The following is a 13,138-nucleotide window of genomic DNA, read 5'->3' as shown; positions in this document are numbered from 1 at the left end:
ACAGAGCATGGTTTCCAGCTTACTGATGTTGATGCATTTCTCGCATGTAGAAGAGTTATGTGCTAGAAGAGGACTGTCCGTGAGATGGTCTGTTGTGTCTGAAAATAAATTTTAGAATCTACACACAGTTTATCAACTTGTATGGCTTTACTTCTTCCACATCTTGTGCATCTATGAAAAGGTTTCCTATTATGCTCAGTATCCTGTCTCACACTATTCTTAATCTGTTTGTCCAGCTTGTTTATTTTTGTTTTCAAAGTTGTAGTTTGATCTCCCTTCCATTTCTTTTTGTCTCTCATCTTAAATCAGATATCTTGTTCTTATGGAAATTTCTTTTTCAAAACTTCCCACACTCCATCTGCAGTTTTTTCACTGAACACCGCACTCCAGTTAGTTTTATATAGTGACTGTTTTGCTTGCATATAATCTGTAATTAACCTTCAGAAAATTGGTTTAGATTTCCGTTTGGCAGAATTATCTAGCAACAAATTAACCTTATAACCCCATGATCACTGCACATTAATTGTGGTAAAACTTGATTATTTAATCTTTTTACCATAACTGCTAGCAGTACAGTCAAAAAGGTACAGTTTAGTGAATTCACACCAAATCTTAGCAGTCTCTTGACTTACTTCCCTTACTCTTTAGTACAGCAATCTCAGAATTGGTACACAAAATTATCACAAGCTGCCATATACAGCCCTCCATTGTGTACAGTCAAAAAGGTACAGTTTAGTGAATTCACACCAAATCTTAGCAGTCTCTTTACTTACTTCCCTTACTCTTTAGTACAGCAATCTCAGAATTAATACATAAAACTATCACAAACTGCCATATAAAGCCCTCCATTGTGACGGTAAGTTGTGAACTTCATTGTTTAAAATGATTCTATTGCTTGAGTTACACACATTTTTTTCACAGCAGGTCAGAAAGCCATTACACTTGGTTAGTACTCGTACATCGAAAAACAAAACATGAAAAAGACTGCTTCTACCACTGTTTGAAACTTGCATTATTCTGATGCTTTCTACAAAGCAAGTGGCAGTCATGCATATCATCATAGCACTTAGCTAGCATTCAGAAATCCGCACAAAACAGCATATAAAATTAAAATGAACAGAAAACTTAACTAACGTTTTAGCTTTGCATTTGTTATACGCTTTCCTGCAAGGTAGTAGCAAGTGACGTCATAAAATTCCTGAAAGGCTTCTTTTCTTGAATAAAAAGCACAAGTGAAACTAACGAATGACTATGTGAAAGCTGTTGAGAGTACAACTGCAATTTGAGATGGGAATTCGACTAAGACCATTGAAATTTCCTGTAAGCACTCCTCCCCTAACCCCTGCAACCAAAGCTGGAGCATGCTCAGAAAGCCAGACTGAGAATGTAAACAAAGGTCAAAATCAAAACAAAAAATCTCTGATTTAAGGTGTTACTGCTCGATGCTAGAGGCCTAAACATACTCCAAACTCTACAAGCTTTTCTCACTCTAGAGAATGTAGACATCAGTGTTATTACCAAGACTTGGTTTACAACCACATAAAGTACTCCGGCAGTGGAAAGCTACAGTGCCTTAGACATTTAGGCCATTATCAGCACAAACGGTGGAGGTGTCCCAATCTACATTAATAACAAATACAACTCCAGGTTTGTTAAATGGAATGATGCCCTGGGGTTCATCCACATTCAAGTGTCCATATACAAGGTTCCTCACCACGTCCTGGGTAGCTACCAGGAGAATCCAGGTTATGAATACCCCTATCCTACACAAATCACGTTAAGCCCCCCTGTACTCATTCAGCCTCCTACAGGTTACTGAGAGATCATCTATTCTTAGCATATGAGGTATCCTCGATGCAGCTCGGATGGATCTTTTGGTGCATCCACAAAACAAACATCAGAAACACTAGATTCAAGTACCTGAACTTTTCCTGCAACATAAACAGAACATGCTGGAGAGACCGATCGTTTCTCCAAGGATCCCCTCACTATGGAATAAGCTCCCAAACTACGTGAAGCAGGGGTAATCCCTGACCCTATTCAAAAAAGCCTTGATCACTGGGGTGATGGGGGGGAAAAAATCACCTCCAGTTTGCCCCCCCTTCCATGTCTCTCTGATGGACAAAGTTTGATAGCAAGTAAGTTTCCCCACTTCCCCACATAGCCCTTGGCTATTTCTTTAATAACATATCCCATGACATAGGCACCCAAGGAACTCTGGAACAAAACTGGATCGGGTTGTATGTGCATTGAAGCTTACAGAGAGACTGGTGGTTGTTAGCCTAATATAAACCTATGAACCTATACAGAAAACCTAATTTTTAGGAAACGGGTATCAACTAATTTAAAAAAATATATCAGCAATATTAATGATAATGTACTACGAAGAGGCTCTCCTATTCTATACGGTGTTATATCCAGTACCACTCTAAGAACCCTTATTTGCAGCGTCAACCCCGAAGGACTTCAACCCTGAAAGCCAGTCTTAATGGACTCCACTTACGGTGTCACCCAATGAGTCCTAAACTCCCGAGTGCCAAACCATTTGGACTACAAACCCAAATTATTAAACTGGACTGTGGACCGATTCTGAAGGATCAACTTCCATATGGAAAAAGAGGTAACAACAAGGCAAACTGTACACAAGTTTACAATGTAACAAATGAGAAACATATACGAATATTAATCAAGTGTGCATGCGTATATACGTACATACCAATCCCTCAACAATACAGAATCTAAAAAGTATGTTTCAGCCAACATTTACCAAAAGTGTTTTGTTTTTTTTTTGGGGGGGGGGGGGGGTCAAACACATTTAGTACTTCTGAACTAGAGACTTGTAATGTTACGTTTAATTAAGCTAAAAAGAAAACATCACAAACTAAAATGCAACACTACTCAGCAATCATGGCAAAAACAAGCGAGTCTACTTTTCCATTCTTCTGTTATACTGTATCTGCCAAATCAACAAGTAACACCACCAATCAGCCAATCGCAGGTAGAAAGGACAGCAAAAAAACAGCGGAGAAATAATCCCAACTGTTTGTTACATGTTGATTTATCAATAGCAGAATAAATTACCCTGGAATTTAAAAGTACAAGCAGCAGTTGCAGCAAGATTAAACTCCTTCTGCATTAAAATGTACCTGAGAGTACGACGATAAGGAATACGAAATTAATAAACGATGTGATCGGAGTCGTGACTGAAAGTCTTTCACTAAAGTTGGCCATTACAGTTCTTCTACACAACAAGCACTTTGTCACAGACTCGTTTATCCTTTACTCCGAAAATTCCGCGATGTCGCCCCTCCGCTCCTAAACTAATACCACTATCGCCTCCGCCGCCTATCAGTAGTTCAGAACACAACTTTCAGGTATGACTCATCCCAGGGAAACACCAAACTCAAGACTGAAACCAACGGACAACAAGGGTGGTGAAACTCCAGGTTAATCGCCTCTGCGATACGAAGGCGCAGACCCCGCCCAAGCAGAGTGCCCACATTCTAGGATACCCCCAAATCTGCAGAATTTGTAACAATTCCAAATGCAGCTCGAAATTATTATAATAAACGGATATTAAAAAGTTTCTTTCCCATTGTGAGATAAAATCTGCTCGTCCAACACAAAAATGTATGTTGAAACAAGTGCAACAGGTGGGGGTGGGTAACTACATGCACTTGACAAGGTGAGCAGGGGAAGTCTCTTTTTTCAAAATCGCATGTAATTCGCAGTGAAGCGTGAAATAACCAAAAGAAAATTAGTAGATTAATTAATTTAAAACCCGTATTAAAATGTTAACTTTAAAATGTTTTAATGGTCATAGTATGTTCACTTTTTGATGTACATTCAAATGTTGTGCCACTAATATACCCCCTACTTTTTAAAACAAAAAGCACTAACCGGAAGGAAGCAAGTATTCTAACTGAATTTTCCCAGGGGAGGGAGTGACTGGAATATTAGCAGCATACCTCTCTCAATCTCTTAGTGCGAGGAATCTGGACAAAGCCCGACAAAATGGGGGCAGAGGCCCAAAAATAGAGACATATTTTAACATTGCTTTTATAAACTTAGAAAGTTGATAGAGTAACAGGGTTTTGCATTTCTGAAGGATTTGAAGTCTGAAACTCGTTACTCACTGATTCAGTCATCTGATCATTCCAATGATTTGCCAGAAAAACTCAAATTTTAAGAGGAGCAGACCAAAAATATAAGTAAAAAAAAATCTAACATTCTGCGAAAATCTGGACAGTTTCAATTGGTATGATTATGCGTACCTACCTGCTTTTGCAATGCAGTTCAGTTGTTTTAAGCAATAAAACTGATTTATCTAGTTGTGTTTGTGTTCCCACTGAACTTTTCTAGTCGAGAAATATGGAATGTTACAAGTATGTCATGGATAGGTGGATTTGTTTATTTAGATTTTATTTAGTTTCAGTTTTTTCATAGTCAAGAAAAATTATGTCTTTCAGCTTTCACCTCGTATGGATTGTGTGTGAATTGTGTCCTCATTTGATACCGCAGATTAAGTCTAATATTGCGTTTTTGTCTTAAACTATTGGCAAGACAGCGATATTCATTTTGTTGAATTAATTAGTTTATTTAGAAGTTACACTTTACTGTTAAAACGCGCCTCCTCGGTTTTGTGAAAGCAGATCCAACAGGAAGTAAACTGCGTTGCTTACCTGTAAGCGAGAAGGGTGGAGTTATTAAGCGTGTCGGTCAAGTGTACCTCAATACGAGAAACGTTTCTTAGTTTGAGTCTTAAAACAGTCTTGTTCCCCATTGAAAAGGTCTGCTAATAATTTTTAACAGATATCCATAGTGTGTGTGTGTGTATATATATATATATATATATATATATATATATATATATATAATATTGAATAATTTTTACATTCATCAAAATAACTACTTATAAGTATAAAGTGACTCATTCGGCCCATTCTGGGAACTTGTAGTTGAAGCTGTTCTACATTTTGTCCAGTTTGTTCCACATTCTAGAGATTGAAGGTTAATAGCTGTTATTGAGAGCTACCTCTACTCTACTTCGCCACCAAAACCGCACATACAGCTCTATGTTAGTATTTTTATTTAGTTAGTTTGGTTTCTGGGGTAGTACACTAATTACAACAGACCATGTGTGAGCCTGAATAAAGAAGTCGCATGTAATCAATATTCAGTGATTTAGGGGGTTATTCTTTAGTCTTAAAAAAAACTGGATTTAAATTTCGCAAAACCACTGTTTTGTACATTTGGAGTTATACTGACGGTCATTTGTGGTTTCGTCAGTCAATACGGTTGCCACCTTTTCAAATGCCCAAAGTGAGGCATTCACATTTTTTTGTAGAAATGCGATTTTTGCAAAGTAAAACATACCCACGGCCAATGCAAAGGACGGAAGTTTACTTTTTGTGAAAGTAAAAGCTTATTCTTGTAGCAGTTGAGCTGCTTGTGGACTGTATTTCATATAACGTGTATGCGTTTGAAATACAAAAATAACTGTTTTATGGAACTATTAAAGATAACTTGTAAAATATTTTTGTCCTAAAAATGTCAGAACATTTGCTGTTTTTTTTTTGTTTAATTATTTTTTTTACAGGACACAACTCCACAAAGACACCCACCCCAGAAAGACGGGCAGGTGGTAACCTTAAGTCTGTCAGCAGCACCATACCCGGCAGTCAACCTATAATTATTGTATAGTTCTCTACTTTAAATATTGGCTTTATTGACAAAATTCACACAATAAACATTCATACATCGTAATGCATTTTCTTGGGTAAACATGTCAGTAAATGAATAGTTTTCTTTAACTTTTGCAATGACGATTCTAATCGAATACTAAAGTTATCTTTTGTCTGTTTAAAGAACATCTTAAACTGGAACTGACATTTATGTATACACTAAAAGGGTCACAAGCCTAATGTGTTAACTAAAACTTGCCTAATATTTCCACATCTCAGATCCAATGAAAAATAAGTAACGCAATCCTGTCTTCTATAGATTTTATCTTGTCCCCCCTTTAATTGTTTGTGTCTTTCGGCTTTTCCCAGTTAGGGGTCGCTACAGCACAACTCCGGTCCGCTAATGATTGGCAGTAGATTTTTACGTGCCGAGGTTGCCAGCCCCGACACGTACAACCTTCAACGAAGGTACGCCCGTTCACGCAGTCTCCACACAGATGATGTTCTAACTGAGAATCGAACAGTACAATGTTGTACTATGAGGCGACAACGCTACCGCAGCAGCTGTTGTTTCCCCCCTTTAATCACCTTAAATATTTAAGTGTTTTAGCTTCTCCTTTTAGGAATGGTTTATGGCCTTTCTTATTTATTTCTCAAATTTTATTCTTGTTTCTTTCATTTTTATTATCGCTACAATGTATCTCTTACTAAAGTACCTTCCTTTCTTTTCGTTATTTAACACACCGTCTCCACCCCACCCATAACCATGTCACGGTCCTTTTTCCCTTTCTCCGTTGTTTTCTCTCTCTCTCTATATATATATATACTTTTTGTTTATATGTGTTTGTATGTACTTAGATTGCATGCCATTTATTTACTTTCTCAGTGATAGTTTCATAGTATAGTGGCTATCTGCCCTAGGGCATTTACAAGCCTAGCCATAGTGTATGTGGCTTTCGCCACCCCATGTAATGATACAAAAGTGTACAAAATAAATTTAGTTTACTGTGCCTCTGTCTAGCAATGACACAGAGATGACCCCCGGGGTAAACCTACGATCACCCATCCACTCGTCAAAATTTCTCTTGAAGAGAGTCAGTGAGGGGCTCTGCCTAACATGAACTGGGATCCTGTTCCAGAGTGCGGGAAGCCTCTGGGTTATGAATCTGACCCTCCAGCATATCCTATTCATATTTGTGCTGAGGTTTAGATCTTTAGCTCTCGTGGCTCTGATGGATTTGGATTTTTTGAGGTGGAGCATGTCCATTAATTCCGGATTGTACATGGCCTTGTACGTCAGGCACAGATCACCTCTGAGCAGGCGGTATGCTACTGAATAGAGCTGGAGCTTCTTTAGTCTGGCAGCATATGACATATGTTGGAGACCCTTGATCCTCTTGGTGAGGTACTTTTGGGGTCTCTCCAGCTGCTGCAGGTGCCGGGTGAGGTACATACCAAATTGGGCATTGTACTCAATCATAGGCCTGATAAGGGAGGACTATAGGGGTACAATGACATCCTTTGACGTTTTCAGGATATGCTCCTTTATTATTAGCAGAATCTCTTTTTATTTTCCCTGTGTAGGTACATGTTAGTGGAGTTGTCTTTCCAATACCTAACATTGTAGCTATAATGACATTGCCAGGTTACATGAGAAACTGCAGACATTTTTTTTTTCTTTTCTTATATGTTTGAGATAAAATATCACTGGGGGCTCTCCTGGGCTAATTATGTAAGAGATGTAATATGTTATAGCCAGCAGTAGTGCAGCCATTTGTGGTAATCCACACTCATCACTCCACCACCTAGCATAACGCTGAGGGGGTTGGTTGATTGGATGGCTATGTGTGATCAGTGTCACTATAACACTTGCAGAATCCATGATAACAAATTAAAATATAGATAACCAGTGTTGGATGCTATAATTATTCATTAACCACTTAGTTGCTGGTATTTTTTTAGAAAAGTAATACAGCGCTGGGCATTTTGGTGTGTTGTGAGACACTGCATGTTGTTGTTGGTCTTTTGGCTTTTTCCCGGTAAGGGGTCGCCACAGCGGAACTCCGGTCCGTTAATGATTGGCAGTAGATTTTTTTTTTACGAAACGCCGAGGTGCCAGCTCGACGGCCAACCTTCAGCGAAGGCATGCCCATTTACACACTCATGTCTTTCGAATGGTACGGGAGGATATGCAGACTCCTCACAGAAGGCACTCCCAAGCCGAGAATCGAACGGGAGAACCTCTTGCTGTGAAGTAACAACGCTGCCGCTATACCACCGCGGAATGTGAGACATTGTATGTAGGCATAGCCGGTGTTAGGCACCCGCGAAACCCGTGGCCGCGGGGAGCCCCAGATTATTTCCCCCATGAACAAGGGCTCCCATGCAGCAGCCGCGGGTTTCACCATTTCCTCCCATAGACGATAGTCTATGAAAGAGTATTGGACGGGATTTCTGTTTAATCCGGAGTATTCAAAAGGATTCAAGGGAAACAAGTATCAAAGCACTTCATAGATTTCCTGCTTTTGTTTTAATCCGATCTGTACTACCCGTATCAGGGGGACTTGCGTGCTGTTCTTACTTGGGGAAATGGAAGTACGGGCTGCGATATTACCATCTGCAAACTGTAGAAACAAAACTAACTACCTCAGTAAAGTCTGATGTTGATAACGATTTATTACCTAAAACATATTACGGAATCCTGACGGCTAGAGGATGAAATGAAAAACATGCTTATGTAACAAAATAGTACTTTGTGAACAAGTAATTCATCAAATATATTTCTTATAGTTTTAAAAAAGTTAGTTACTTTATCATTGTGCAACTTAACTGGGAGTAACTCTGTTTTTTGTTATTGCACATGTATGTGGTATAGCTATTATTGCACATGTATGTGGGATAGGTATTATTGCACATGCCTGTGCTATAGGTATTATTATGCATGTATGTAGCATAGGTATTACTACACACGTATATAGTATAGGTATTATTGTGCATGTATATGGTATATGCATTCTACATGTATGTTGTATAAGTATTATTACTCGTATGTGGTACAGATATTGCATATGTATGTAGTATAGGTATTATTGCATATGTATGTGGTATAGGTATTGTGCATGTATATAGTATAGGTAGTATTGCACATGTATGTGGTATAGGTATTATTACACATGTATGTGGTGTAGTTATTGTGCATGCATGTAGGATAGGCATTATTGCACATGTATGTGGTACAGGTATTATTGCACATCCGTGTTTGTGTTTATTCTGCCTGTACTGTGCAGTGATTCTTGACCTGTGCACAGTCAGACCTGTTAATTGCTTAGATATGAGAACAGATGCCCTAGATAAATGGGAATGGGACAAGATCATTTTTTTTTTTCAAATGTCCCAGTCCCAGTACTATTATTTTATTCTTTATGTGCATACTTGCCATGCACTACAGCTCTTGACTAAACCTGATTGACTTATAAAATTGGGGACAAACGACCGTGATTAAAGCAATCAGGGATGCAAGTCTGGGAACATATCAGAAAAAAAGAAATTACATTAAACTTTTGGAGAGTAAAACTGCAGCTTTTTAGGCCAATTAAAGTGGTGAGCATTGTGTCAAAGTACTGGAAATAAGGAAAGACAATGGGCAGGATTCACGAAGGCTTGCACGGAGTGTAAGAGATGTGCAACACTCCATGCAAGCCTCGCTATCCAGGAACAGCCCTAAACTCCGTGTAAGAGACCAGCTAAAACGTCTCTTACACGGACTGGGCGTGGACATGCTAAATACCTCACTTGCAGCCGAAAGGTATGCAAATGAGGTATATTAGCGATCCACAAAGCAGAAACCAGTCCGTGTAAGAGACGTTTTAGCTGCAGAAATGTACTCAGTTGACAACTGAGTACGTTTCTGCAAATTCCACAATGGAGCCATGTCAGCTCCAAAAAAAGGGTGCATATGACTCAGGCAGCATGCCAATGGCCAAATATGTGGCCATTGGCAATATAACCCGATGCCAAAATATTAAAAAATATAATTACCCAGCGCAGCCCCGCGCAAACGGGCTGCGCTGTATAAAACATGAAAATGAAGGTTATAAACCCACAAATGTGGGTTTCATGCAATACATGGAATGACAATGCAGGGACCAGCAGACCAAAAACAACATGGTCACCGTGTAGTGGTTGCTAAGGGGGGATGCTGAGTCTAAGACATGTAACTAAGCATTAGTAGGCAATCTCATGTAAATGAGGGTTAGGATACTGAATCTCACAGTCACATAGCAAATGAGCATAGTCTGAGTAGTGTAAGAGATACATAAGGGGGAGGAATAGAGTAGGAGATAGGTGACATCACAGGGGGGAATGGTAGAAAGAAATGCAGTTCATTGGAGGCCAGTGTAACATGACAGATGACAGACACAGATCATGGAAAGAGGTGTGCCACTAGATAAGTCATGGAAAGTCAAGAAATGGAAGGTGTACACTGTTACTTACACCAAAGTTTCTTGCTGGGCGTGTGTGTGCACCATGAAGCGCGGGTAGGGCAGTGTGCGCGCGTGTAAGGCAGACTGAGCATGTGGGAGCGTGTTGGGAGATGTTTAACATTGTTTGCGCGGGTGTGCGTGCGTGTTGGGCAGGCTGAGTATGTTGGAGGCTGTTGGCAGACGTGTAACAGTGTTTGCGCGGGTGTACGCGCGTTTTAACCCGAATAAGTAGATTCTGAACCGTGTAAGCATGTGTAAGCCACTGTGAGCGTGTTTCTGATGGTATGCACGTTGCTCCCCCCTGAGGAAACAGAGAGGAAAAAGGAAGCAACAGAATTAATAGGAAGCTAGCAGGTGAAAACAATTAGAAGCAGGCAATTACACAGGCAGAATAGTAGCCCAGCCCAGCACTTAAAACTCTGCAAACAGTAGTGCAGGATGTTTCCCTTAAGAGACATTGCAAGACAGGAGTAAGCTAATAGAAGTGAAAACTGAAAAAGCTTAACTCAGAGCAGAAATGTTAGGGGCTGCCATAGCTGTCATAATGAGACATAGGCAACTTGCTGAGGGTGGTGACAATGCAGATGGTGCCAGACAACCCACAGTGAGAAGACGGAGAAGAGTGTACAGGCCCAGGGTCACCTACCACGGGTTACATGAGCTGGAGATAGTAGAGCACTATAGAGTGGACAGAGAGCTCCTGCAGCAAATTGTTGAGCTGTGCAGGCCACGCCTCACACACAGAACCAACAGAGGGGAACCCATCCCAGTGGAAACCAAGGTATGTGTTGGCCTAAGAATACTAGCAACAGGTACCTTCCAGAGACCAACTGGCGATATGATGGGGATATCACAGGCATCAGCCTCCAGGGTACTGCACCAGTTCCTGGATGCCATGTCAGCACATGTCGGTGATCATGTATATTTCCCCAATGCCCGTGAGGTATTGGCCAGCAATATGCGTCTCTTCCAGCAAATAGCAGAATACCCTGAGGTAGTGGGTGCAATAGACTGCACGCACATACGCATCAAAGCACCAGCTGGTGAGCAGGGTAGGGCCTACATTAACCACAAGGGCTTCCCCTCCATCAACTTCCAGGTCGTGTGTGATGCCCAGGGCATAATAATGAATGTGTGTGCTGGCTGCCCTGGGAGTTACCACGATTCCCACATCTGGCATTTGACACAGCTGTACCAGACATTTGCCAATGGGGACATCCCACACGGACACCTAGTGGGGGATGCAGGTTATGCACTGGAGCCGTGGCTGATGACACCCATCAGAAACGCACACACACCTGAACAGGAACGCCATAATGAGGCACACGCACAAACATGTAATGTAATAGAGCGTGTGTTTGGGCTGCTCAAGTCACAGTTCCGGTGTCTGGACACATCTGGTGGAGCCTTGCAGTACACACCAACTACATGTACCCAAATTGTTATGGTATGTGCTATGCTAAATAATATGATCTTGCGAAAACAGCTGCAGCAGGACCAGCATAGGGCCGGGCCAAACAGCCCCCCACCATTGCCAAGGCCATCACAGGCAGAGCGTGACTCGGAGGAGGAACAACCTGAGCCTGCCCCAGTAGGCAGAAGGAGGCGTGCCCAGTATGCCCTGGCCTTGGCAAAGAGGCAACGCATAGCACATACACTGGCTCAGTAGGAACCCTGGAAATGATACCCCCTCTGACTCACTCAAATAATAACATGGATGCCTAAAATGACATGACCTGCTCACAAACATGTACAGGGAAGTGTAATATGCACATCCGACAGAGGCAGCCCTGCAGCACCACCTGAGGCATGAATGCCATGTGTTAAGTAATGTAACACCTTGTACTATATGCACACATGAGCACCCTGACTAACATCCACCCTCACCAAGCATGAAGCTACAAAATGACGATGGGATGATCAAGTGCAATAACTGGCTGAAGTAATGCAGTTAGTCAAAGGGGAGCTAATGTGTTTCAGGCTGGGAAGACATGCGGAGCATGACATGATGCACCACCTGCTAGGGGTGGTGTGCACCTATCATGCCATGCCCCATGGATACTGGCAAAGGCTGTCAGTACCCACAGCATGCCCTGAATAGGTAAGTCTCAAAACACAAACCCACCTTCATAGGTTCTACAAGGGATAGGAACCTAGATGTAATGCTACCCAATGACAGATGTCTAAACAGCAAGATGTGTGCAGTGTAAACGCACACAGTATGGAGAATGTAGATACCAGTCCTGTAATAGAAAACTGGGTCAAGGCTCACATCAGCACCCTAACACTACCAGGTCACACCTCATACTGTGCTGTACAGCCGCAAAACATGGAACAAGCTACAAAAGGAGGGTGACTAGCAAGAAATGGCAAGGACAACCACACCCCACATGTTGGTACCACAACAAGAAGCAGCATGGATTAGCCATGGTCAAATACCAATGGCTAAAACCGCCTCCCAGTATATAGCCTGCTGCAGACTACTGTCCTAATACCAGGAACTGCACCTGGCCTATGTCCGAATACATGAATATATCAAGCCCCCCAAACCACATTATATTGCTTGACTGAAAATACCCAGACATACACCGGGAGCATTATACTAGCACCAACACAGTAGGAGAAAATTACCCAGAATCCATAAAACAAAATGCCCAGGAACAATGTACCACTCCCACAAGAGGGGTAAGCATACTGGATGTGATAATCAGCAACATGTGTACTGGATGGCAAGATGAGAAGTGTACCCCTCACTGGTAAGACCAGACCATAGAGTAATCACACTGGATATACACATCCTGACCCTAGTACCTGGCCAGAATACCACAGTGAAAAACATGTGTAAAGCATAGGTTGCAGCCCTCAAAACCGATGTTGAATCCACAAAAGGCCCTGTGCAAGTGCAGAATATGGGACACACCACAGAACATGTTATACCGGCATTCCATGAACACAGCCAGGAATGCTTGG

The 13,138-nt window shown here is 41.4% G+C and overlaps 1 protein-coding gene across 1 annotated transcript in view; it reads right to left on the bottom strand.

The window, feature by feature from the left end:
- The window catches only part of LSR (lipolysis stimulated lipoprotein receptor), a 734,631-nt gene extending 730,975 nt beyond the window's left edge, over positions 1-3,656 (bottom strand). Inside the window, exon 1 of the mRNA XM_044079331.1 lies at positions 3,147-3,656. Within this exon, the coding sequence (XP_043935266.1) occupies positions 3,147-3,231 (85 nt within the window). The 5' untranslated portion in view covers positions 3,232-3,656. The remainder of the gene's footprint in view (positions 1-3,146) is intronic.
- Positions 3,657-13,138: the final 9,482 nt, after the last annotated feature.

This window comes from Protopterus annectens, chromosome 8.part0, assembly GCF_019279795.1.
Source record: "Protopterus annectens isolate FY-2018-M chromosome 8.part0, PAN1.0, whole genome shotgun sequence".
Lineage (NCBI taxonomy): Eukaryota > Metazoa > Chordata > Ceratodontiformes > Protopteridae > Protopterus > Protopterus annectens.
Note: the sequence above shows the minus strand (reverse complement) of the source record. Positions and strands in the feature narration are given on the sequence as shown.